This window comes from Colias philodice, chromosome 5, assembly GCF_061535455.1.
Source record: "Colias philodice isolate Cphi_HAF_F1 chromosome 5, ilColPhil1 Martin Lab GWU primary, whole genome shotgun sequence".
Classification (NCBI taxonomy): Eukaryota; Metazoa; Arthropoda; class Insecta; order Lepidoptera; family Pieridae; genus Colias; species Colias philodice.
In genome coordinates, this window is record NC_143090.1 from 4,660,117 (window position 1) to 4,685,625 (window position 25,509).

Below are 25,509 nucleotides of genomic sequence, written 5' to 3' on the forward strand. Positions count from 1 at the left end.
TACCTAAGTTGCAGTACATTATAATTTAGCTGCGATCAGCGCTCGTCTAATTGACTGAACCACACTATAAATAGGGTTTTCGCGTTCCAAAACAAACAGCCAAAACGTACGAGTACCTACCTACGAAACAAAGCGTAGCAGGGCCGTAACCGCTGATTTAAGCGGCCGCCAAACAACAATAGTAGCTTCGGCCGTATGAATAAAACGATATACAAATTTAATCAAAGAGAAATCTATTAGTAAAATGAGAAGCACGGAAGGGAGCGCACCTATACATATTCAACGAGGCACTGCATCACGAACAGGCCAATTTATGCGGCAACTCTTGAGAGTATCGTACTTTAGCTAAGCCATATGTAAACTTGGACTATTTCTTTTGCCGATCAGATTGTCACCTGGTGAACCGGGAGCGTTTATTTATAGGTAGGTACTATTCGATTTCAAAACCTATTTCGCTGCTCGATTTAAATTGTGCGTTATTTTTTGCCTGCAGCTGTATTTTCTAATTTACAGTTATTGGCTTTTAACATGTATGAACTAAAGAGAGTTTATTTCATAATATGATTAGGAAAACAAAAAAAAAAAAAACAATTCAGTATATATTTTCAGATACGTGTTTATTAATTATCTTTTAATTCAAAAGAAGTTACTCCTGACAACAATACATATACTCCTTCCTGTATTCACATTAAAATATAATTTACTAACAAATAAAGTTTAATGGCTCATAGAAATATCCCAATTATGTTACAAATAATTATCATTTTAATATACCTAGTAATATATAAAATGTTTACACCATTAAAGAGATTTATATTAAAGTATGCATGAATATTAAACAGAACATTAACTTTTCTGTAACTATAAACTTTTCTTCATAGTCATGCATATTATTGTTATCATAACATTTCCACTTCTATGTCCCTTCAAAAGCAGTTTTAAAAGATACGCATTTAGGTACTTATATTGTTTACATAAATATTTAACTTTACTTATGATTATTTATTTATAGTTTATAAATCTATGTGAGTTATTCGATGTTCTTATCGAGATTAAATATCAAAGAAGCTTAAAAATTAACACTAAGAAAAATGTTAACTTCATCTTAAAATCATCATTTTGAGTACAATAAGTTTTAATATGCAATTAAACTTATCGTCAATCCTAGTATTATAGTTAAAAAAGTATTGCTTTCCAATTAACAATTTACTATGTTTATTCAAATTGAATTCAGAAGTGGTATCGCTATAAATGGTAGCAATATAATAGCAGCCTTAGACATATTTGAATATCTTGGTTAACATCGGAGAGTGGCCATTGTTGCTTGGGCCCAGTATGGACTTAATTAAGAAGGGAATAGGTGGAAGGATCTACAGGCATTTAGACCGTCTCCACACAAATTTAATATCTTTGCACATTATTACAATTTACTGCCTCGGTAAAATATGTAAACACATCAATTATCAATATGCAAAACAGCATAGAACGGAAGCAATAAATTCGATTACATTGTCTTTTAATCAATGCATTGAACAAATTAAAATTTTAATCTACTGTATGTATTTAAATTATTTTCCTTGCGCGTTAGTCACGTTGGTGTATTTTAATAGAAAATAGGTGTAAGATAATATAACGATTTTAATTTCAATTGTAGCTATATTTTCATAGTATGATCGCATAGGGACATAAGATGTTCCATCGTCCATAATAACGAAGTTGTATGCGGTCTGTATTCACCATTTGGGAGTGATATTGCATCGTGTTGTAGACGCACTCAACATTATTTATTGCTTTCATCGCTACCAAGAGTCAATGTGCTCTTCTACCAACTTCATATAAAGAATTCTGAAACGTGAAATAAGGAAACCGTTTAAGGAACATTTTTTACTTACTTTGAACTACTATTCAAAGAATTCCTCGTAAACAGCTGACGACTACCTTATTTATTACTGTTCGAATTTATGAATAAAACAATAATAAAAAAAGTCTTTGTGCAATTGTAATTTAACACCTGGCATTGCTATTGCATTCGAGATTGTTCATCAATAATTACAATTAAGCTTTTCTCCATTAATTAAAGAAAGCCGTCCCTTTAAGCCCGTCCATGGAATATATTACTGAGCGTAACAAATGAACCAGAAATTTTAATGTGTGTAGCCTTTATACGATCAATTACGCACACATTTAATTGTTTATTGATTCAGTGGAGAACGTAGCTCGTAATTAAAATAGTTTATTTTAGTTGTTTGGCTAAGCGCGTTTTTCTACTGCGAAATACAGAAAAATTATAGGGGCGCAAGTACATAGGTTGAAGCGAGAGGATTAAGAAAATTTCGAAACAAATGACTGAAATAAATAATTAATTTAAATATATTTAGCACGTAATTTTCTACAACTTTAAATGAATTGAAAAATATTTTTGTAAATTGGAATGGGCTACGAAAACTGAAATAAGTATGTAACTATACATTAAACCTATGTGAGTTTTTAAAGTAGGTATAGAACTCTACATTGTGTGTTTCATTACAATATTTACATATGCATTCATTAATATTTCCGTGGAAAACGATTTTGATTACGAATTTAATAACTCAGGCCCCGGAATCACAGACACAATAGAAAATCTATACAATAGATAATCTATATTGTGTTGTGGACCGATCGGGCCGTTCGGGGCTCAATGGGTTAAATCCAATCTCGCGTCAACACTTTTGAAACGTTAATAGTTAATACCAACATATAAACAAAATTCCACTATTTGTAGAAATATTCATTTCTGAGCTTCTCCGCGCCTCCTCTAATATTAAGGCATTCAAGAGGAGCTCGCGGAGTTACTGCAGGGATATAAATTAAATGCTTACGTTTCGCTTGCCCCGCTAGTTTAATTAAGCGTCTCCTTTGTGCCTCCATGTGCGTACACATTCAACATGTTCCGTCTTATCCCTTGGGCTACTTGAATTGCATAGACGATACTGTTTATTCTCAAACGCTATTGGACGTTATCAAATCAAATCAAATTCTTGGACGCTATCAAATTCTTGGACGGACTACACGCAAACAAAATAATAGTTAAGCTGCAAATGTAGGATTAATCAGTCTAAAATATTCAGAAATGTAATTTTGCATATGCTGGTTCGTACAGCTTGTAAAGGGAAATTTCCCTAAAACAAAAATTCATGTTCAATTTTTACTTACATGCCGGTGGGATTAAAAAATTAAAGTACGTTCGCCCTTGCCCCATATTTCGTCAAAAATTCATCATGTCTGACATTTTTATTACAGCACCCGAGCGATGACGTTAAGTACTTACAGAGCATAATTTTAAAGATGACTTCTCACTTTTGTACACTGATTCAACGTACACACAATTTATAAGAACACATGCATTCTACCAAATGGATTTTCGAAAACTAAAAAACTTCAAGCCGTTGACTCTCCGGGTCTTTTGAATACAAAAGGCATTTTTTATCTAACAATCGCGACTTTCTCTTGTGCAAGGGTCCCAAAAACGTTATTGTTCGATACGTTTGTAAGGACAACTTTCTCTCTGTACTCGAACGGAAAGCTTTATCTCAAAAAACCGAGACGTTTTAAAAAAGTTAGTAGAAATCCAGCGATCGTCCTATCCGACCGCCTGGACAATCGTAACGATACTGAAAAAACGGTATTCTTTTATCCAGAAATCTCTTAACGAGGTTAGTTTAGGCAAACTTTTGTGATGTGATCTTTTTATTACGTTTTATTTTGGTCCCATATGAGTTCGAATGTTATATTACCCTTTCGAAGTAAAGAATTTTCGATCGTCGGATCACTCTCCTCGCGCAGGCAGGGGATGCGCAAGAGTGAGCGTGACAAGGAGATTTTAGCAGTGCAACTACAATCGGAACAGAGAACACGTTTGGAAAATAATTTGAATACCGAAATACAGATGGCTTCTTTTATCTGTAGAGCTTTGAAACCGCTTCAGTGGACTACAAGTTAATTAAGGTTTGGCCATCAATTAAATATTGGCTTTGATTGTTTTCATTTTGCCGATGAAGCTGTGTTCTTGATTTATGCACGAGTTATATTTTTAATTAAGACATACATAGCGGAAACTTATTCAATATTGCTTTGAATTATTTTAGAAGGCGTATTTCTCTGGACAAAGATTAAAATTGAAATTCTGAAATATGTTTTTCTAATAGAAATAGGTATCTAAAAGTATAACCAGCTCATACCTAATGGCTATTAGTAAATACAATAATAGGAAAACATAAACGTTATATGTTTATCTACATTATTATTTGTACCATACATACCAAAACGACTGTATTGAATATGTATTTGGCAATACAAAATACGGAACTGTGATGTCCAATAAATAAATGAGACGGAAACGCTTACTCAGAGCAGACAAATACTGTTTGGTAACTCATAATCCGGGGCATAAATCCATGCGGTCAAATCCCGCACATTCGTATCTAGGACGATGCATTCGTTCACTGAGCGAAACACCGAAATTTATTGGGTTAGTAGTTGCCTAGGTCGATAAAACGAGTGTCGCACTCAGAAGGACGTAACTCTGGAAATCGACGAAAAAATATACGACTTTCGAGCAAAAGAAACAGAGCGAGATTTTGCATGTTGTCGATCTGAGACTGTATGACTGAAGTGAAATGCGCAGTGCAATTTTGTGATATCTTTTTCACTCGTTCAATGTTGAAGCGGCTAGGCGACATACGGACGTTATAGTGTGGAATTAGCATATTTATTGCTAGTTACGCGACAAAGTAAATTTATCCCGGCCCACTGGTCCTGGGACATACGGAGTGTTTTTCCATTGTATCTCCCGTTAATTTCTTGTTAGGTTACCCCCAGGGCTCAGTTTTGAAAGTTGTCAAATTAACTTAATGTAACCTACCTATATATATTCAGTTTGAATGTATAGAATTAATGAATATAATTACCATTAAATAGATAAACTATCTAGTCAACATTTTAATTAATAAAAATTTGGGCAGGTGAATAACGAATAGGATTTATTACCTATCTATTGAATGAGTAAGGGAAATATTACGTTGAAAATAATATTTAAAAACATAAAAATATACAAAATCTCATTCAAAAATCATATTATCCTACCAGATATAATAAATCTTAAATCTCGAGAAGGAAAATACGCCATGCCTTCGTGTAGGTAGATACATTTGGGAAAGCTAAAGAATTGAATTTTAAGCTTTTCTAAATTCTATTCTATCTAAAAATATTATTTACCTACCAATAAGTTATGGATATGATAATGAGTAGGGATGTAACGATACCGATACCGATATATCGGCCGATATAATCGGCAAGCCGATATATCGGTATCGCCGATTATAAAATAACCGATACCGATATCAAACAATTCAAAAACCGCGCCCCATGAACGATGCGGAAGGCCGCCCGCGCGTGCGCACTTTGTTTTTTGAAAAAACTCTACCAATGGTAAACTTTTATTAGGAACTGATTGTATGTGTATAACTTAAAGTTTAACTGACTTTGCAAAAAAATAATACTAAAATAAATGGTTTTCTTGTTTTTTGATTTGGCATTGTTATTTAAAAGAATACGATTTACAGTTGAATCTCTGTTGGTAACTTTTATGCATAATTCTCTATTTATTTTTCTACCAAGCCATCGATATCGGTATCGGTATCGCCGATATGTTATTAGTTATTACAAATATCGGTATCGGTATCGTATCGGCAAAATCATGTAGGTATCGTTACATCCCTAATAATGAGTATCAACTTATTCTCAAATCATTCAAGACTCCAAAATTCTAAACAAATATAGGTTTGTAATTTGTATCATTTACTTATTAGTTATGTAGCATTTACGACAGTACAAGAAAAAAAAACTAAACAATATGTTAACAAAATCGCATTCCATTAAGAAAATACTTTTATTTTCATAACTTGCATGAAAATAAAAGTGTTTTCTTAATTCGTTTAAAATATTTTTAAAAGTTTAAACATCGTCCTACCAATTTTCCTCTTATCAAACCTGTTAATTCTCAACAAAATCTGCATACATTGAATATTCATTACCTGAAAAAGAAAAGAAATTACAATTAAAAATTTCATTTTTAATTCATCATTTTCAAAATTTCAATTCATTCAAAGCGACGAATGCTCTCGGCAATACGATCCGTCATTATAAATAGGTAGCGTCTACCTGCCCTCGACACATAGCCGAGCGCACATACACACACTACGTAAACGCCTCTGACGAAACCGGTCTCTTTCGCCGCCGGCATACAAATGTACTGTCCTACCAATATATAGCTCGTCCTTCATCAACACCAAAACATCTCATAAATTTGTCTCGCTCGCACACATGAGCCAACTTCACTTCGTGTCACATGGCGACCAATCAGAACGACCCGTTCCATCGCCATATTGAATGACGCGACACGGCTGCCACCTAACCGAACTAATGCAAATGACGCGTCCGAGCGTTTTCCAATTTGTTTTTGTGAGTTTTTCATAGATTTTCGCGTTGTTTCTAGTTAAATTTGTGCAAAATTAGTGTTTTAGTAAGTGTTAAGTTTAATTTACATCAAAGTTTTATAAATTTGTTAGATTATCACTGGAAAACAAAAGTGTAAACAGGACGCCAAGGTATTATTAGTACCAAGCTTAGTTGGAATGGTTTGTTTTGAAGTGGTAAAGTTAAATTATTTAGGGCTAATTTTTCAATCCTTGGTTAAAACTTATTCGTCGAATAATGTATAAAACTACCATTTTAAAAACGTATTCTAATTGCCCGTATTTGACAGTTTCCGACGTATTTTAATATTATCGTGTAATATTATCATTGGACGGATAAGTTTTATCCAAGCATTGAAAAATCGGCCCTTAATGAAGTCTACGAATCTTTGAACAATATTTAAAATATTGCTTTTATGTGAATAAGCATAATAAATGTCCATTGAAAGCTAAATTACAATTTTAATCGTTCCAACAAGAATACTTCTCATGAAGTTTTGTTTATATTAGAACTTTTCTTTTGTTTATTTTAAATATATGTATCGTTAAATAATATATTAATCAATCAGAAAGAAATGTAAAAAGCAACAATAACATGCCTATAATTGATAGAATACTTACTCTATCATTAGGTAGAGAATTTTTAACTAACCAAAGCTACTTAAAATAAACCTACTAATAGTTAAGGAAATCGTTTAAAATTAATTTAGATAATTCTATTAAGGTTTTACATGTTATTATTTTACTGAAAGGGCAAACAAAAATTATTTTAATACCGCATAACCTCAAAAGTACTACTGCTCTAAATGTTTCTAAAATTGCGTTATATATGCCTTTTAGTATTATTTTAAACGAGGATTAATTTACATACAACTAATTTAACTGACTATCAATAAATATTAACTAATATTTGACTATAATATAGCAAAACTAACATTATTAAATACTTGAAGGGCTAATACCAAAAGCTCCGTCGGCCGCGCATGCGCTGTTTATCTGCCTATCATTTTTTATGAATAGGTACCTACTCACCAAACATTTTATCTGAGAAAATTTTAAGTAGGAATTTATTGAAAATAATATTTTTTTTTTTATTTATCTCTTAGTATGGAAATGTGTGATAATTTTTAATATTTGATTCCAGATACATTATGCGCCTGTTCATAAACATAATATATACGAACTTTTAAAAGAACCGAACTAGAAAGAAATAAAGAAATAAAATAAAGGTAACTAAAAGTAAACATTTGTTCTAGCCATGTAGGTAAATTTGCATGTCATTGTTTATACTACAAGACAAACAGTCTTGTTTTACATTTCGCATAACTAACGTTAGTTGAAATCGTTTATCATGCGGATTTTAATGTACAGGAAAAACAATTTTTCTCAAAACATTACGTTAGTCGACGGGTGAATATTCCTTAAACAGTTCAAGTTAGATAAAGATAAAACTGGATGCGCACTAGTGCGATATTGTGAAACTTGGTCGCGCTTAACTTTGAATCTCAAATTGTGTCCTGATTTATAATGAGTTTTTCTTCACAGAAAAGCTACACGAGTTTAACGTTGTTATTCTGAAATCATGAAGTTTTTTGACGGGTTTAACTTTATCGTTTATACATCTTTATTCATACATTATCCTGTTATACATTTATCTGTTACTATTGCAATATATCTTATCTTCTTAAACCACTGAAATATTTAACAAAATTTCGGTACAATATATTTTTAAAATATCTGCTATTTTTACATTTATTATCTGTTCATACTGCAAAGCAAGCATTGCAGAAATAAAGTACGTTGCCAAGTCTTTCTTAAGCGCAAGAAGTGAACCGAAAGCCAAAGATTTACTAGAAAATTTTTGGAAGTCAGCCGCACTACATTCGCGGAACTTTAATTGATTACCTCCTAGTAAATAACATGTACCTATTATGTAACGTTACCATCTTTAAGTTAATTTATAATCATAACCAAATTTATTAAATTAACTATGAATAGGTATCATAAACTCTTGAGTAAGCTCATTTATATTATTTATTTATTTTTAGAAAATTTGTAAAATTAGCGAAGCATTAACATTTTAATTTAAATAAACGGTAGGACTAAGCCTACTTAAACAAATTTACAACGATCGTTACTCTTAAAGGTGACCCAAATTACCATGAAAAAAAAGTTTAACAGCCCTTTATTTCAGAACAAACAGAGGCTGTTGGTGGGAATCCCGTGTAATCCTGGCCACTTATCACGCGTGCAAAATGCAAATTCGAGCCGGACCGGTGTACGCAGAATTAACGAAAACTTAAACCTGACCGGAATCATGCGTCACGAAAATTGTCAAAGTTTGCGTGTTACTGGCTTCTGCTCGTATCAAACTGTAAACTGGATAATCTCAGCTGGAACAATTTAGACCCGAAAGACTAAGGATTAACACGCTCTCGAATAAACTGTGGCCGGGAGAAATATGCGCATTTACTATTAACACAGTACCAAAAGGTGTCGTATATGAATGTAGGCAGTATTTACGAGTGTAAGTACCGCATGATTGAGTTCTACGAAAGACCTAGCGAGTAGTACTCACATATCGAGGCGTGCGTTAGATGTATTGCGTAGCAATTACGGGATGTTGTTTTACCATTTTTAGTTTGACGTTATAAATGTTGAAACCTATTAGCCGCTACTTCATTACATAGTTATTCAAATACAAGACTAACATGGCGTGGAAAATTGAATAGCAGTGTCGTTATAAGAAACACTTTCTTTTAAATTAACTTATGTACGCAACTAATTATACGCATAATTAAATCCTAACGTAAACACAATTCCAAAGAGATTCTTAAAAAAACTCGCTTTTTACCAATGTCTTACATGTCCTTTATTTTTATGGTTGCCTGGAAGAGATTGCTTTTAAGCAATAAGGCCGCCTATTGTACACTTTCCAATTTTATGTATTCACTTATTTTAAATTCCTGTTATATGTACAATAAAGTGTCATAAATAAAATAAATAAATAAAAAATATTTTTAAAGAAAAAGTACTCTTAATCACATTATAGTAGGGGTTTATTAACGAGCTTTATTAATCCTAAGTATGAACAAAATAAAGTCGGTAAAGGAACGTGATCTATCTAGTTAATAGCTATCATCATTTTCTCTATGCTGTGTAATAATGTTTGTTTACAATCGAGCTATAATCCAACCACTTTAAGAGGGTAAATTAAGACATAATTAAGCCGTAATTCGAGATGAAACATTAATTTTATCCGCAGGTCCTATAAGCGGCTAATCTTCGACCATTTCCCCGCGCCATGGTCTGCCGAATCCCGAAGCTTAACGCCTGTTTGTAAGCTGTAATACGCTTTTAACACCTGCGTTTCAGACTTATGTAATGTGTGAATGAAATAATGTATATTTTGTATAGAGTGTTGAGTAATATGTTGAGTTGGCGTTTGACCGCGATGCGTAGCGTTGGCAACCAAAATAGACATATTTTATTGATGAAATGAAAAGAATAGTCTTTGAAATATTTTTCAGACTATTATAGTCCGGGATACATCGCCCATTTTTGCAAGTGATTACTATCAAGCTAATTTTTCGTGAGTAGCTTTATTTTGATGAGATGCCCAATAATTTCATGTACAAAACTCTCGATTGTGGTAGCTACCAGAGGAATCAAGGATAAAATATTTTGATTTGATGGTTCTCAAATATTAATTACTAACTGAATGTTTTTTTTTTGTTCAATCTCAAGATAATTATCTAAATTATTCCAAAAAATATTTGTCCTACAAAATCTATGGTTTGATCAAAGAGTCCCCCTTTCCAATGTGTATCGATAACGAAGTCATCATAAATGATTACTAACCAGCTGATTTTTTTATTTTCACTTATTTAATACTTATATAATTCAACAGCAATATTGTCCTACAAATTGCGTGATAAATATTTGAGAACCGTCAAATCAAAAATTTTTATCCTTGTTACCTCTGTAAGCTACCACAATCGAGAGTTTCGTACATGAAATTATTGGGCATCTCATCAAAATAAAGCTACTCACGAAAAATTAGCTTGATAGTAATCACTTGCAAAAATGGGCGATGTATCCCGGACTATTAGTTTTGTTAGGTTAATGGGTATATTTTAAGGGCTAATTTATTTTATAGCTCAGCCTAGTGATGATAACAAATATAAATAAATATGATATGAATAGGTAGGTAGTACCTAACATATTTTTGGTAGATAAATCAATGGGTTATTTGCGTTATTTGAGACATGAGATTTTTTTTATATTGGTAAGTAGATGATAATATATTCAATAGTACCAACCTAATAACACCCTATCTGAAAGCAAAAAAAAAACTTGTTAGCGGTTTCAACTGAAAATAAACATGCACTTTGCAATCAGTATGGAGCAACGGTATGGAGCTTTCATTCATTCCATTTATTAAAATAAAATAATTTTAGATTTGAACCAATTACGGAAATAATTATTTGATAAATTGTTGACGAACTAACAAACAATAAATCATGATAAAGCAGCCAGTTGATAATTTATCAATGTTTACTTTGAGCTATTAATGAGTAATGAGATAATTGCATTATCTATTTTGCGTTTAATTAGTTCACTATTACGTAGTCTATCATGTAGGTAATAAGTCGCCTCGTAACATGACAGGTACTCAACTATAAATACGTTTATTGCTCAATTTATAACACATGTTATCTTGTAATTTCTGTTATTGAAACATATAATAATTACTAAATAGATAAGAAACTTCTCAAAATAAAATGCACTTTAAAAGCAGGTCCTGGTGGAGGAAATACCTACCTAATATCGTTACATTTGTTCAAATTATAAACTGCAAAATATTATTTGTTTTTTAGATAATTCGCCGGGTGTTTAGGTGTGGAAGAGAAGAAAAGAAAGGCTTAGTTAACAATAAATTGGAGCTAAATTCCATCTATTAGTCTTCAGCCCAGGTGAACGTATCTGCATATTTATGACTGAGGAAACCGTCTTAAGGGGAGCGTCTAAGCTTAAAAACGACGGTAAATGTATGAGGTATTTTTTTCTGCCGCAAGTTTTAACAAGATCCACCTTATTTATGCTGCAGGGGAGGGTATTTGAGCAGATTTATTAACAGACGCGTGACGAATCAGGGAATTCAGGAGAGATACGTTTAAGCTGTATTTAAATTACATTTTACTTTATATATACCTACACGCGGGAGCCACAAATTTATACGATTACTATACATCTAAAGGTATTTGCTAAACAACGTACCTCATTTATATGTAACCTACATTTACTTCAGGAACTTTTAAATTACCAATTGTTTTTATTGTCAGCAAATAACAGTATTTATTATCTACCTAGTAAAATATGAAGTGCATTCTAATCTCGGCACACATAGTTCCTGTTAACATTTCACGTATGGTCAATGGTCATGCTCGTATAAACGATATTGACATAAAAGGGAATTAGGGAATCAGGAAGGGTCTTATGCACTGGCATATCTGAGTGCAAATCAGTCAGAGGTGAATAAAGGTCAGCCATTTGATAAGGCTGATAAGCAAATTGTTGACAACGTACTGCTTTATTTATGGAATTAATTATTTATCTTTGTATCCGAGTGGATAATTCTTTAGGAAAAGACTTGATACATAAGGCTTTTAAAACATATTTGAGATTTAGTCTGTAGAATAAATATTTTATCGTCATTCCCGCGGAAGATAAAAAAAGCAATGTTATGACAATGTTTCTTAATATGTAAATTGAAACGCAATGAAGCACCGGGGTTCTAGACATTCTTTCTTTAACAAAGAAATTCTCATTAAAACTACCGCGACGCCTGACTAATTACAAACGGTAAGTAACTGAAAACTTAACACCCTATAGAGAAAATTGTAACAAACGCAGCTAATTTTCCTGGAAATACTATGAAAACAATAGGAAAAGTTCTATCTACTACCTAGATGAATCATTTTAACTGGTACCTATTTTTCTTATCCATTCCAATATTATTATTTTAATATCAGCAAATAATTAAGTAATAAAATTGAAATCTACGACCGGGCTTTATATGTGGCAATAAATATTATAAAAAAAATAAGTAGGTATTCACAAGTTAGCCAAGTTAATGAGCGCTCCATAAATAGAGTCATGTATAATTTATTAAAAGCCACTTGCAGTTTTTTGGCTTAGCTTGCGAACGCGAAGACTGCTCGCTTATTTACTGCGGCTTAACTTAAGCTGTTGCATTTTTATTAAATTAATGGTTTCTATTTTTAATTCGACATAATGAAACACATTTATTATATATCATAGGTGTATCTACAGTAATCTACACCTACAGAAATTTTAATTGTCATATTCTAAGTATAATTTTAAGTGCATAGAGTAGGTTGATATAATTATATTCAAAACAAATCAATACGGGTCGTTACAGTCAAAACAATGTATCTACATTTCAGAATAAAATAAAAATAAATGTTCACGGAGCAAGCGTTACATGTGTCAATTGTTTCGATATGCATAAACAGTTATGAATTATGTAAAGAACTCGCTATTCCGTTGTTAAAATAAGTTTTACACAACGTTTTGTTTTCAAAACATTGTCTTCGATCGATTCCTCGTTGCCATAGAATAAAAATCGATAGACCACCTGCTATAACATCTAAATAAAAGACAGTTTTCAACATTTTACACATCATAAACATCAATAACCTCGAACAATATAAATCGCATGTTTCGAAAACGCCCCTAATTTAGTACGTGTACGTAATTGAAACTCGGCACGGCGCTGTTAGGAAATTTCGTTTGAAATTTGAATTTTAATAAAACATAAAGTGCTCGTGTATTCATACGTCACATCAATGCTTGTTTCCAGGGCCTCTATGTTCACAATTTACGTCCCTCGCGGGAGACGAAGAGTAATGTCGATTGGAATTTGGAGCAGAATAAAAAAATCGCTTAGCCGACCGACAAGTTCAGCCAATTATAAACGACAAGCATCAGACCGTCGCGTTGGCACAAATTTAGCGCTATAAAGCAAAGTGAACAAGTTACAATATCTTAACAGTATGGCACCCACTTGATCATTTTCCTTACAAACCACAATATACTAATAATTCTAAGAACTATAACGAAATAATATTCATACTCGTACCTCTAATTGCGTTTAAATTAACTGTTATCCGCTTTTCAGAATCTATTATCTGCATTCTCCCTTCATTAAAGGTGCGTTCGAAAAGTTAAAAAGTGGCTCGGAATGAATCATGGCGTGCGATCCCCATGATATATTACACCAAAGCTGGCACCATAAAGCAAACGGCGTGGCACTGCGATACAACGATAGCGACACAGGCCCGACAGACACCAGAGATCGCGTCTGTTTTCAGAACGCAAAATACAGGGTGTCTAAAATTAACAATTCACAGATAAAAAATCTGATACGGCTACGAAAGGTGCAATAAACGTACGTATTTTTATTCTCTATTTATAAAAGATGTTCATCATTATAAGAACTTGTTATAACGTAAACAATTAAGCGATATGGAGGTAGTTATGAATGCTATACAATAAGCGCTATTTTAATTATAATCAGTCTCCCTCGATACTTAAAATAACAAAATACCATAAAACACTATAACGAATATGGAAGTGGTAAGAAGTCGTTTAATGTTCATTTATTATCAGCTTTAGAATAATTATTCCGTCACCTACGAATAGGCATGACGACAGTATCCATAAATGATCGTATTAGTGTTTTTAAGGGAAAATGTACAATAAATAAATTCAATATAGTGACTTAGAAATCTTAAAACCATTAAGATTAATGAGATTATCAATAAAATAAAACATTGAAATTCTGCAGTTAGCCATTTTGACTAAAACACGCGTGACGTCACGCTTAAGTAAACAACTCGCGTCACATGTGTTTTGTTGTTATGAATATGTTGAGAATACGCATTTTTATTTATTTTCTATTGTTTCACGTATGCTTTATCGACTCAGAACAGAAATACAATTGCGAATTCACGAATACGTGGTTCGGGGTTCTCCGCACCAACTTTATACAATCATTTCTTATTATTTCTCGCTTGAAATAATTACTAACACATTTTTGAGCATTATTTTTATGTGGATTCATACTGCAATACTGCACACCACTCATAAACTTTGAAATTCGTTTCTATAACACATATTAAATAAAGACTTTTTTAATTTTCTTCGCAATGCGTACAAATAATTACGTATTTACCAAAGTTTGACGTCACGCCTACGCCATGACACCTGCGAGCTGTTTTGGCACAGATATTAAATATTTTTTTTTAAAATGTCTTTAATCTTCGTTAAATTTAAGTATATTACCGAAATATAGGGTTTTTCTTGTATAGTAAACGTATACACACATTATGGAAGAGGATTTCAAAATCTTTCGTCATGCCTATTGTTGGGAATATTACATGGAATTTAATTATTATAATGAATAACTTTTTTATTGATGATTATTTGATTTGGTAATCGCAATCTTATTTATCAAAGGTATGTCACCTGTCAGACACGTTATACTTGTCTGCTTGTTTTTCTTCAATTCAGTTTTAAAACAAATATTACTTGCAGTCAACACAAACATAACACAAGTGCAAATTTAATAAACAAAACTGGAACGACCTGTGTACGACTCCCACATATTTTACTCACCAACACAAGAACGTAATGAAGCAATTATATATCGATATTTTTATGCATAAAATACTTGGCGGATATCTGGTTAGGCCGCGACGGAATAAGAAATAAAACAGCGCAGAGGTTATTGTTGGCTCGGGTAGGTGTGTGAGTCTCGGTTATCGAGCTTTTAACCCGACGTGCGACATGCCAAGACATCGACAAGATTTATCACCTCACTAGCTCACCACTCATTTGTATTTCCCCAGCAGAATAAATTTCGAATAAACAACTGAAATGATTGAACTTATTGTATGTGATTAGAGAATAAATCTTCAATTCGTATCGTAAAATCGACCATTTTTGTCCTTCATTCATTTAAAAAGTATGTGAATATTTACGACGCTTTAAGTCACAATAAACGGAGAATGGACCACAACAATTAATTCCGTACAAATTTCGTCAGCTTTTGTCTTTTGAAATGTGCGAGGATTAATAGTGTCAAATTCTTCAGAAGAGATATTTTCGTAGTGGATTTATTAAACTGGTTTTAATTAAATCACAATGTAACCCACTTTACACACAAAGAGTTAAAAAATAATGTCCCATTGAAATAAATTTATCAACAACAACGAACTGAAATAATATTCATAGCATTTTGAATAATAAGAACCTATGTCCAATACTAAATACCTATTTATTTATTTTTTGTCTTAGGTTAACCTCATTCTTGTTTAAGCCAATTTAAAGTCCAATTCTGGAAAGATGATCTGCTGTCTATTCATTATAGATCAATCTATTATTATCATTAAGTTTGTAATTTAATAAATAAATTCATGAAATTGGGAAAGCTTAAGAAATCAATTATGCCTTTACCCATTTCCAACCACGTATTAGAACATACATATTATATAACCTGAAATGTGATAAAAAGTTGGTATCCAAAAGACCATTAGTTTCGTACACTGATAAGATGGGCCTAATACTCTTTGAGCATTTATCTTTAAGATTAATGAGCCAATTTTCTTAGTTGGCTATAAAAAGAATCGCTACGACCTCGCAAGCAATCGCTTTCCATGGGACTTAAGTTTAATACGCTGTCTTTTTATACAGTAGATAAATGACAACTATAAAATAATTCTGAAGAATCATTCTTTGCATTGTAATAAAATTCCTCCCAATCGGACGGTATTCTACTAAAATTGGAACGGTGTTATACACATAACACAGTGGAATATTTTTCAAAAAAAAGCAATTATAAGAACAAAAAATTCCCCCGTCCCCTGAGTGGGATACAAGAAAACAAATTGGATTAAAGTGTCAAAGGTGAAATAAAAAACTCGCATTTTGTTTATCTCCCGCGATATCTGTAGAGCGTCAAGTCGCTGATGCGATGTGCGCCTAAACAAAATTTGATTTGCAAAAACCGACTTAGTTCGAACAATGATACTGTTCAAAATAATAAAACACTTCTCCATCAAAAGTCACACCAGCAATATAATCATATTTGCATTTAAAACGGTAAGTAAATATAGAGTCGAGTGTTTTGTAAATGGGCGGTAGCATGTTTATGTGTCGTTTATGACCTGGTAAACGTAAGGATTGCTCGTAAAACGAATTGGTCAGCGTTAAAGCATTGTGAATTTAATATATTGCTATTATCTGCTTTAAATGTTGATTTTAATAATCATACCGTCTAATTTAATCTTATTTATATCTTCATCTTTGTTATTTACGATAAAAGCGGCGGGTCTACGTAATAAGAATATGTTTTAAACTGTTTTGATTTAAATATGATATAAGAGTTGAATGCGTGAAAATAGAAAACGAATTTTTCCTTGTTTTTGACCGCATAAATCGGGCGTGTACAAGGAGCTAACTTATTTTTGTTCGTAGGTACGCAGGATAGATGGATCCAATTCCAAATTATGTCTATCTTGGGAATTAACTTCGGGACGGGGATCCCAGTTTATCCAAAAAAGTGCGGGGCTGTGGCGAGTAGTATAGGGAGCTCGGTTGGGAGTTATTTTGGAATTATGATTCCGGATGCGTCCTGTGAGCACCGCGTGTTTCACGCCTCGTTTCACAGCGATATTACCACTTGCAACCGTTTAACCCGCATCCAGACGCAATATCATATTTGTGTTGAAATATTTATTTTCATACCATAAATCGAGCGCCTCTAGAGATACCTTTCGAGATACCCAATTATGACTAGAACTCATTAATTTTTATTTCATTCATGTTTCCGAATGAACGTATTCACTTAGGAATTCGAATGAGGCGTTTATTATGGTAAATTGATAGTTAAATTTATATTCCAAGACGGAATGATAGGAATTCACGCGACCTGCACGGAGTTTTGTCCCCAAATTAAAATGTCTCACCAAAAATGCAGAACGTGTGTTTTAATGGGGTGACACCGGGTTCTTAAGTATTCCGCCGGCCCACCCTATAATACTCAGTCTCCTTAGTCTGGCACGTCCTCCCCTTAATATATTAGTCCCAGTTCGTCGTACATAATTTTGTGCGGGGTGGCACCTCCTCGCCTCCCCACGCAAGCGAAATGTCCGATCTACAATACGATGGTTTGTTTATTAGCTTTTAATAAGTTTACTAACTTATAAATTATCTCTGATGGATTGTCACCGTTTTTAGTTGAACAATGACATCAAGTTAGCGATACTTGTTCGTAACTTATTCTGCAGTAGGTAGTATGTAGAGTCAAGAATCAAGATTATTAAAACATATTTCTTGCAAGAAACTTACCGGTAATCCTACTTCTAAACTTGCGAATTGTTGAAAGCATCACAATTAAGGAAAATAATAACTATCTTAATAGCAAACAGCATACCTACATGCATTAATGGCATCTAATCAAAATAACAAGATACCTATATATACAAGACCTATAGGTACAATATACGCATTAATCAAAATTGCCAGAAGTATTTGCGTTGGGGTGACGTCAAACCCTGAACTATTAGCTATCGTACCTATATTGAGTTATAGCAATAAATCTCGATTAGTTATTACACAAGAGATGCATTTGTCTTTGTTGGCCGTGTGCGTATAGACTACTCATGCATCATATTTGTTCCTTTCTTTATTAAAAACTGAATAGTTTTTACGGACGTACTAACAAACTTTTACTATTATAATAACAACAAGGGCTGTTGCAAAACAATTCTTATTCAGACATACAAGCTTAATTTTTGCGGGAATAAAACGATTCCTCCCGAAAGTTTGCAACAGTTTGCCCAAGGCTTAATACACTGTGCCAATAAATATTATTATTTTAGTCCATTAGTTAAATTAAGTAAGATTTCCCCCTGTACCGTGTTATTTGTCATATACATTGGGGACGAGCTGAGTTAGGGCCAACCTTGCGGTTCACTCTCTTCATCTTGCCAGCTATAAATTATAATTTTGATAATATGCGACGCGAGTTTGTCTCCGATAAATTCTGCAATTATTTAACCGTTTATTATGATATTTATGGGTGATGAGAATGGTAATAAATAGCGAATAAATGGAGTCACAGATTGAAATTTGAAAGTAAACTTATTAAATACTTGGTGTGAATAATTTTAAACTTTTCTTTAAATTAAGCATGAGTATTTTTAGTAGTAAGATAGTCATATAAAGACGTAGTTAGGAATCTATTTGCAATTAAAGTTTTAAACTTCTTTAAATTTATTATAAGTTATTTGTCTTACAAACAAACCTCAATTAAATCTTTCATTCAAGGCAGTTTCAAGAAGAGTTATTTTGATACAAAACAATACTCAAATCAGCTATTTATTTACTATTTAATTAACAATAGTATTAAGTCATTACAAAACAATAGGGAAACCGCATTGTAGATCAGGGCGCCCACGCGCCACCACAACCTAGGTGGTTTATGGCGACCCTACGCACGAAATAATATTGCTATAGCCTAAAGAGAATATAGTTTCTTCACTCACCATATGCTTATTATTTGTGGAGTATTTTTTTAATCTTAACAATGGACATGCCATGAATGTAGGATGTTATATTATGCGTAAACAAAAAAAATGTATCATGACTTTTGCAAAGCTGTGGGTAACTGTTTAAAACAAAATTTAAAATCACGCAACATAAATTGCAAAAGAAATAACTTAATTTTTGACCAACACAAATAACTGTAATTCAATTTTCACATCGATATCGTGACCATCGATACAGATATAATTTGCGGCCTAATTAAAAAGGAAAGTACATAAACTCCAGGCGGGTATAAACCATACGGGCATCCAGCTAAATTATTTAACATCTTCATTCCCTGTGGCGCACGCAGGTTGCATGCCGGCACGGACGTAAGCGGTAAGACACATAACCTTTGCATAAAGTTACTACAACATCATGTATTTGCAAGTATAAAACGTCCACAAGACAATGTATCATTTTTTCAACTAAATTGTGGCTTAGCGAGGCGCTGTGGAAGTTTGCATAATACTCGCTTGTTTACTTTATTACAAATGGAACTAAGCTTATAAATATGCAGGTTATAATTAATATAAACTGTGGTTTCCGGGATTGATTAAAAATGTGCAATTTGTGTCATAACATAACAAGAGAAATAAAGTTATATAAACTAAACTACAACTATGATCTAAATTCTAAACATTGTAATGTTTTAATAATGAAAGCAATAAAGCACACTAATATACTTATAAGGATAAAACTGTATTTATTAATATTAAAGATCTTAAGGTAAACGGGTGGAGAGCCTGCAATTCCGCGATAAGGCAGCCCCGGCCCCACCTTTTGGGGGGGGGCACCTTAAGAGCGGCCATACTTCAAACTGCGTTTAACTTAGATAGCTAGTTTGATACATTGCTCCCATTATTGCATATCAAAGGTTTTGATAAGGCCCCGTATGATGAAGTGCGAGCTATATTTCCTATTTTACTTACGCATTTTGAAGGTGTGATCGCTGTTTGTTTTTACATACCTGGAATAAAGAAAATTGTATTTATTAATGGTATTTATTTATGGATAGACTTTACTTGTTATTTATATTTACTGAAAGTAGGTATCTTTTTCATTCGGTCCAGTGAATAATAAATACATAAAATACGAAAACAGAAATAAGAATTGTAAGTACCTATCGTTTCTTTACCTAATTTTAAATTGAAATCCTATTTTTAATTTATACTCCACTACAGGTTTCGATACAAAGTAACATACCTGATATCGGATAATGAAATACAGTTTTGTAATGAATAACATTTTATGTAAATTGAAACATTTGCTGTAAACAACGCAGCTAAGAATTCCCGCATATTCTTAACAAAATATAACAACCTGTACACATGAAAATGATGGTTACTCGAATTTAAAGTGCTACAATAAACGGGTCAAATACGAGAAGAGTCCTTTTACCTAACGATTGGGAATATTGTTTACGCATACACGATACTAATTGCTTCCACGCGGATTTCGATGTTTATCCGAAATGTATTTCGCATTGTGGATATAAAGCAGAGAAACGAATTGTAAACGTCACGCGCTCGTTCCCAATGTGACTACCGACAGCCAATCGATGTATGGCGATTGTAGGCGCAGATATTGTCACAGTTCAATTTAGTAAACGCTGCCTTTGTCCTTGCTTTGTGTGCGATACAATGACCTGCTTGTGGTGTCCGAGTTTCTAAAATTTACTAATACGAGAAATAGGTACGCAAAGTACAAATAAGTTGGTAATAAGCACATGTTATTTTGATCAATTTATTCGCCAAGAAGGTACCTCAATATATAACTAACTCCCTTTGTCGGCTTTAAGCAGCTGTATTTCAATTCAACGAAAATATCACTAGATACGAAAAATAACATGTGTGAAAAAATTGTTCAAGTGTTTAAGTTATGGGTATTTTACATGCTACTGCATTTCGTAAGTGGAGGTTAAAAAATATTTTTTTCCAACTTTCAACCCGGTGCGGATTCTCCATTCACAGTGGCCTCCATAAACGGTTGCATCTTAAAAACAATGATTGTTTACACATAGATAATACAAGTGTTTGTTTGCCCTTTGGTAGATACTATTATAAACAATCGAGCACGAACGTAAATACTAATAATCAATGTTACACGTGTGTACGAGGCTTCAACATTGAAAAGTATTCGAACGAATAATTTGCTTATTCGCGTTAAGCGCGCTAAAGCAATGAACAGATTAAACATCGTATTCAAATGAACACGCGATAATATATCGCACGTGCCCCCATGTGTATTAGCTGTATCCGACTAATGCCGGCTTTCGATATTCGGCGCTCGGTCGCGATTCCATATTTACGAGCGAGCCACTCGCATTAGACTGTCCACCGGTAGGTAAATTAGCACAGATGCTCGCCACTGTTACAGTGATTCATTCCAAATTGGCTTTTCAGCGGGAAAAAACAGCCAGCCGTTGCGGCGGAGGCTATCTAGGGATCGCAGCTAAATAGCTTTTAAAAGAGTTGCTCTTTTGTTTTTCTTACGACTAAATGCGGATGAAAATCCTCAAGATTTACCCCGAGTATTTTTACGAGTTACTATTTAAATACAATTAGAGAACACGAGAAATAAAACGATATGAATAACAATTAAAGAAGTTACAATGTAACAAATATGCAATTAAAATCAAGTAACAGAGGCTATAATGCCTTATGGGCGTTTCCTTGGTTGTAGGTTACGCCTTGTGATTATTATCTTGGTACACGTATAAACGCTACACTTAAACTTGCAGTAAAATAAAATGTGTATCTTATATGGTGCCAAAACTTTCTACGATGTAGATTTACGTACATGTTATGGGTTTCGCGATTTATAGGCGTTCATAAATTGGTCATATAAAATATATACGAAAGATCGCTTGTCCGATTCAGTCATCAAATTAATATCAATAAAATAATAAATATGATATAACGAGATAAAATCTGGAATGCCCTGAGCGATTCATTGCGGTTTCAGCTTATTTTTAATGAACTGCAAATGACAGGCCGTGAAATGCACAAATGTTGCATTTCCCAATAATGAACCAGCAAAATTACCTTTAGTATAAATAATCCGTGCCAAAGGGTGGGTTCGATGCGCCGCTACTGCAAATCAGCCCCCCCTCCCCCCTACCCGACTGTAACCCCCACCACGCGCTGTCGACGATAAATAAAATTCACGTTTTAACAATAAAATGCATTTTCCGCAAATGCTCCCAGTGAATTATTGTTCAGGCTTTACGAGCTTAAAATTATATGGGCATGTGAAATTTCCGATCCCGATAATGCATGCGCTCTGTATCGCGTTATATTTTCAATGATACAAACTATAATTTACTCAGAAATATGTGCGTAATAATTCGGGTCAATCGAGAGTATCTACCTACCTACCATATAAATCCATAGTCTCGCTATAATTGTATTGAAACTGCAATTCGGTTTATGCTATTTTTTACCCTAAACAAATAATTGGATAAAGTATATTTTACCATTGCATCAATTACTTCAAAAGCCATTACACAACCCACACCCTACATCACGTCGGTACCCTAAAATAGTTACCTATAAAATATCAAAGCATAAAAAACTATGTTTTATTTCTAACTAAAATAGATCATGCCGGCGGCTTGATGGAGAACCAATGGGCCCAGTCCCTCCGGCACAGATGGCGACACAAGCGCACAGATAGCAGAAAAATGAATTGTGGAATTCGATATTTGTCACTTGAATTATAACTCCCGACGGAGCTCGGACCACGCTCGGACGTTCACTCTATACCGACACCTCGTTTTGATGATGTATTCCGACATCCATTATTGATCATTTTCTAACATATTTCGTTTTATAAAACACGAAAAACTAAACAAGCTTTTTGTTTTTACTGATAAACTAACACATCATAAAACTGTTCACCATATTTCCGCACTAAAATCTTGCTAGCGAATAATATCCAACCATTTTGTTTTATAATTAGATTTGAGTTAATTAGAAGTCGCTTAATTAACTATGGTTTAATTATGACTTTCATATTTTAGGTTAATTTTATTGTACATATTATATTGTATAATAAACCCAATAGCCTAGATATTATCTATTAATACATTTCATTTGCCTTTAAAGTATTTACCTAAGATAAAAAAGTTATAAAATTATTTTCATACTAAAATTATTTTAAGCGCTATAAAATACAAACGCGTGACTATACATAACTTATTCCAGTGGCAAAATTTATTGGACCAGTTAATAACACATTGTCCTATCAAGAAAACCAATTTGGGAGGTATTTGTAAACGTCAAATATGTTTGCGCACACCTATTTATTGCGAGCATCCCTCACGTGAAAGTAAATAACCGAGACACTGCGACAAAGTGAAAAGAGATACCGGGAAACCATAGCGAGTTATGCTTTAAATGCAATATATTAAACACCGAATGTAACCTTTGCGCCGTAGATAATAAGAATTGTTTTTGTGTTATCCTCTATAATCCTAAGCTACTTTGTTCTAAGGCGTAAATATACAAGTGGAAAACTCAGTGCGCCACGTGCGAATGATATATAGCCGTCCCTTAATTAAAGAAGATTTTAATTGTATCGGATGTCTGTGAAAGCGAAAATAATGCACTCCTAAATTGGGGTTGGAGGTTCGAAATTTATATCCGAGAGTCGTTCGAAATATTGCCTTGCGTGTTTTACCTATCTTTTATGTATTGGCGCCAATACGCAGAGAGTTATTTAGCTCATTAATTATTGCCCATTGTTTAACGCGAAAATCGAATTAGTGTGATTTTCAATTTAGGCGCCGAATAAGCCAGTATTTTATAAATTAAATCGTATAAATTGCGTAAGCGCGGATTAGATTAAATCGCAATAAATAAACAAAACTCCATTTAACAAAAGTTGAAACGCAGTTAATCCAGTAAATTCATTTCGCGTAGAAGGCAAGCTGCTGCCAGCTTAAAATATCTTTCTTAATTACAAAAGCCTTTGTTGAACGTATCTGATCTATGTAAACAGACGGGGCGAATGTTTTAAATAGCAGCCCAACAAATAGGTTCCGGTCGGGCGAAATAAGCAAAACGCCTTAATGAAACAAAATTTAAAGGGTTTTGTGTGGGTCGATAAACTATACGAATTCCTTAATTTAATCGAGAAGTGTAAACGGTAATTATTCATTGAACAGTTAATTATATGTATATGCAAACCCCGAGTAAGAACGCGCGGGATTCCAAATGGGTCCTTGTGATGATCTGATAATATTATTTACCCGCTATCGCATTCGACAATCGTATTCGAATTTCCCGATGTCGTTAGCAATGTAACTATCCTGTACGGATCGTCGCGTAGTTCATTTGGCGCACAATAGAGAGACCGGTCCCGCCTCGCGACACCGGATAAATTGAGTCGGGCCTCTGGCGCCCTCTCGCGGAAAATTAGGGAAAATCGATTTAAATATCTTAAATGACGGCCTGCCTTAGTAAGAATTAACCCTCTCGTTCTTGAGTGAAACTTTTAAGCTAACTTTCTAATTTTAATGTTTTGTGACGCGTTGCTTTTAATTGCTATGATTGTATTTCGTAATTACCTACTCTATAATTTATTCAAATAACAAAATACTTCACTAATTTTCTAGCACATGAGAATAAAAACTTCCTTAAACTATTTCCTTTACTATTACCATCACATACACAATAAACAATATCGTAACCACGTATATAGTCGAACCTAATAAAACCGGGCTGTATTTCGTCTTAATGTAAAAGAATTACTTCCTGATGTTCACCGCTGATTTTCCTCTTGTCGAGATTTAAGCTCAACGCAAACGGGAAAAAGGCGGGCTCGATGGTAATGCGTACGAGGTCGGAAGGTACGCAACCTTTCTAATTAACAATTTGCCCAACACTCTATGAGGTGCTACTTGATTATTTTATGAGCTCCGCCCTTCTTTCAATGTCCTGGTATATAATCCTTATTAAACCATTGAATACAATTGGTTTGGCGTTCATTTTCTTGTTCTTATATGAACAAAGATTGCTAGATTGTAATAAAATAAAATTGGTTACAGATCGTTGCACTTCCGACAGTATTATTGCAGAATTCTGTAGAAGATAGTTACAGACCCTAAAGAATGTTTCAGACTCGACAGATAAAAAATATTTATCAATCGTGTACCTAATAAGTTTATTGAATAAATCAGGCGCAAATATTTATCGATGGGGACGCAGCGATGGGGTCAAAATTTATTGAAATTGGAGAAGGCGGATACATAGGTAAAATACATACATTGACATGGCTAGCAATCAGACAAATTGGCTCCGATGTGCCCCCAAAC

General features: G+C 33.5%; 1 protein-coding gene and 1 long non-coding RNA gene across 3 annotated transcripts in view; one reads left to right on the forward strand and one right to left on the reverse strand.

Annotated features, from left to right (window-relative positions):
• Ubx (Ultrabithorax) overlaps positions 1–25,509 on the reverse strand; it is a 114,655-nt gene that overhangs the window by 47,166 nt on the left and 41,980 nt on the right. The window contains exon 2 of one of the 2 annotated variants that reach the window (XM_089695050.1): positions 10,838–10,852. The exons of the other annotated variant lie outside the window; for it this stretch is intronic. Within the exon in view, the coding sequence (XP_089551176.1) occupies positions 10,838–10,852 (15 nt within the window). The remainder of the gene's footprint in view (positions 1–10,837; positions 10,853–25,509) is intronic. 2 annotated transcript variants of the gene reach the window in all.
• LOC149488407 (uncharacterized) overlaps positions 6,476–25,509 on the forward strand; it is a 55,358-nt gene continuing 36,324 nt past the window's right edge. The window contains exons 1-6 of the long non-coding RNA XR_016315586.1: positions 6,476–6,647; positions 7,660–7,744; positions 8,710–9,042; positions 11,396–11,560; positions 13,402–13,592; positions 13,720–13,989. This is a non-coding gene — a long non-coding RNA (uncharacterized LOC149488407). The remainder of the gene's footprint in view (positions 6,648–7,659; positions 7,745–8,709; positions 9,043–11,395; positions 11,561–13,401; positions 13,593–13,719; positions 13,990–25,509) is intronic.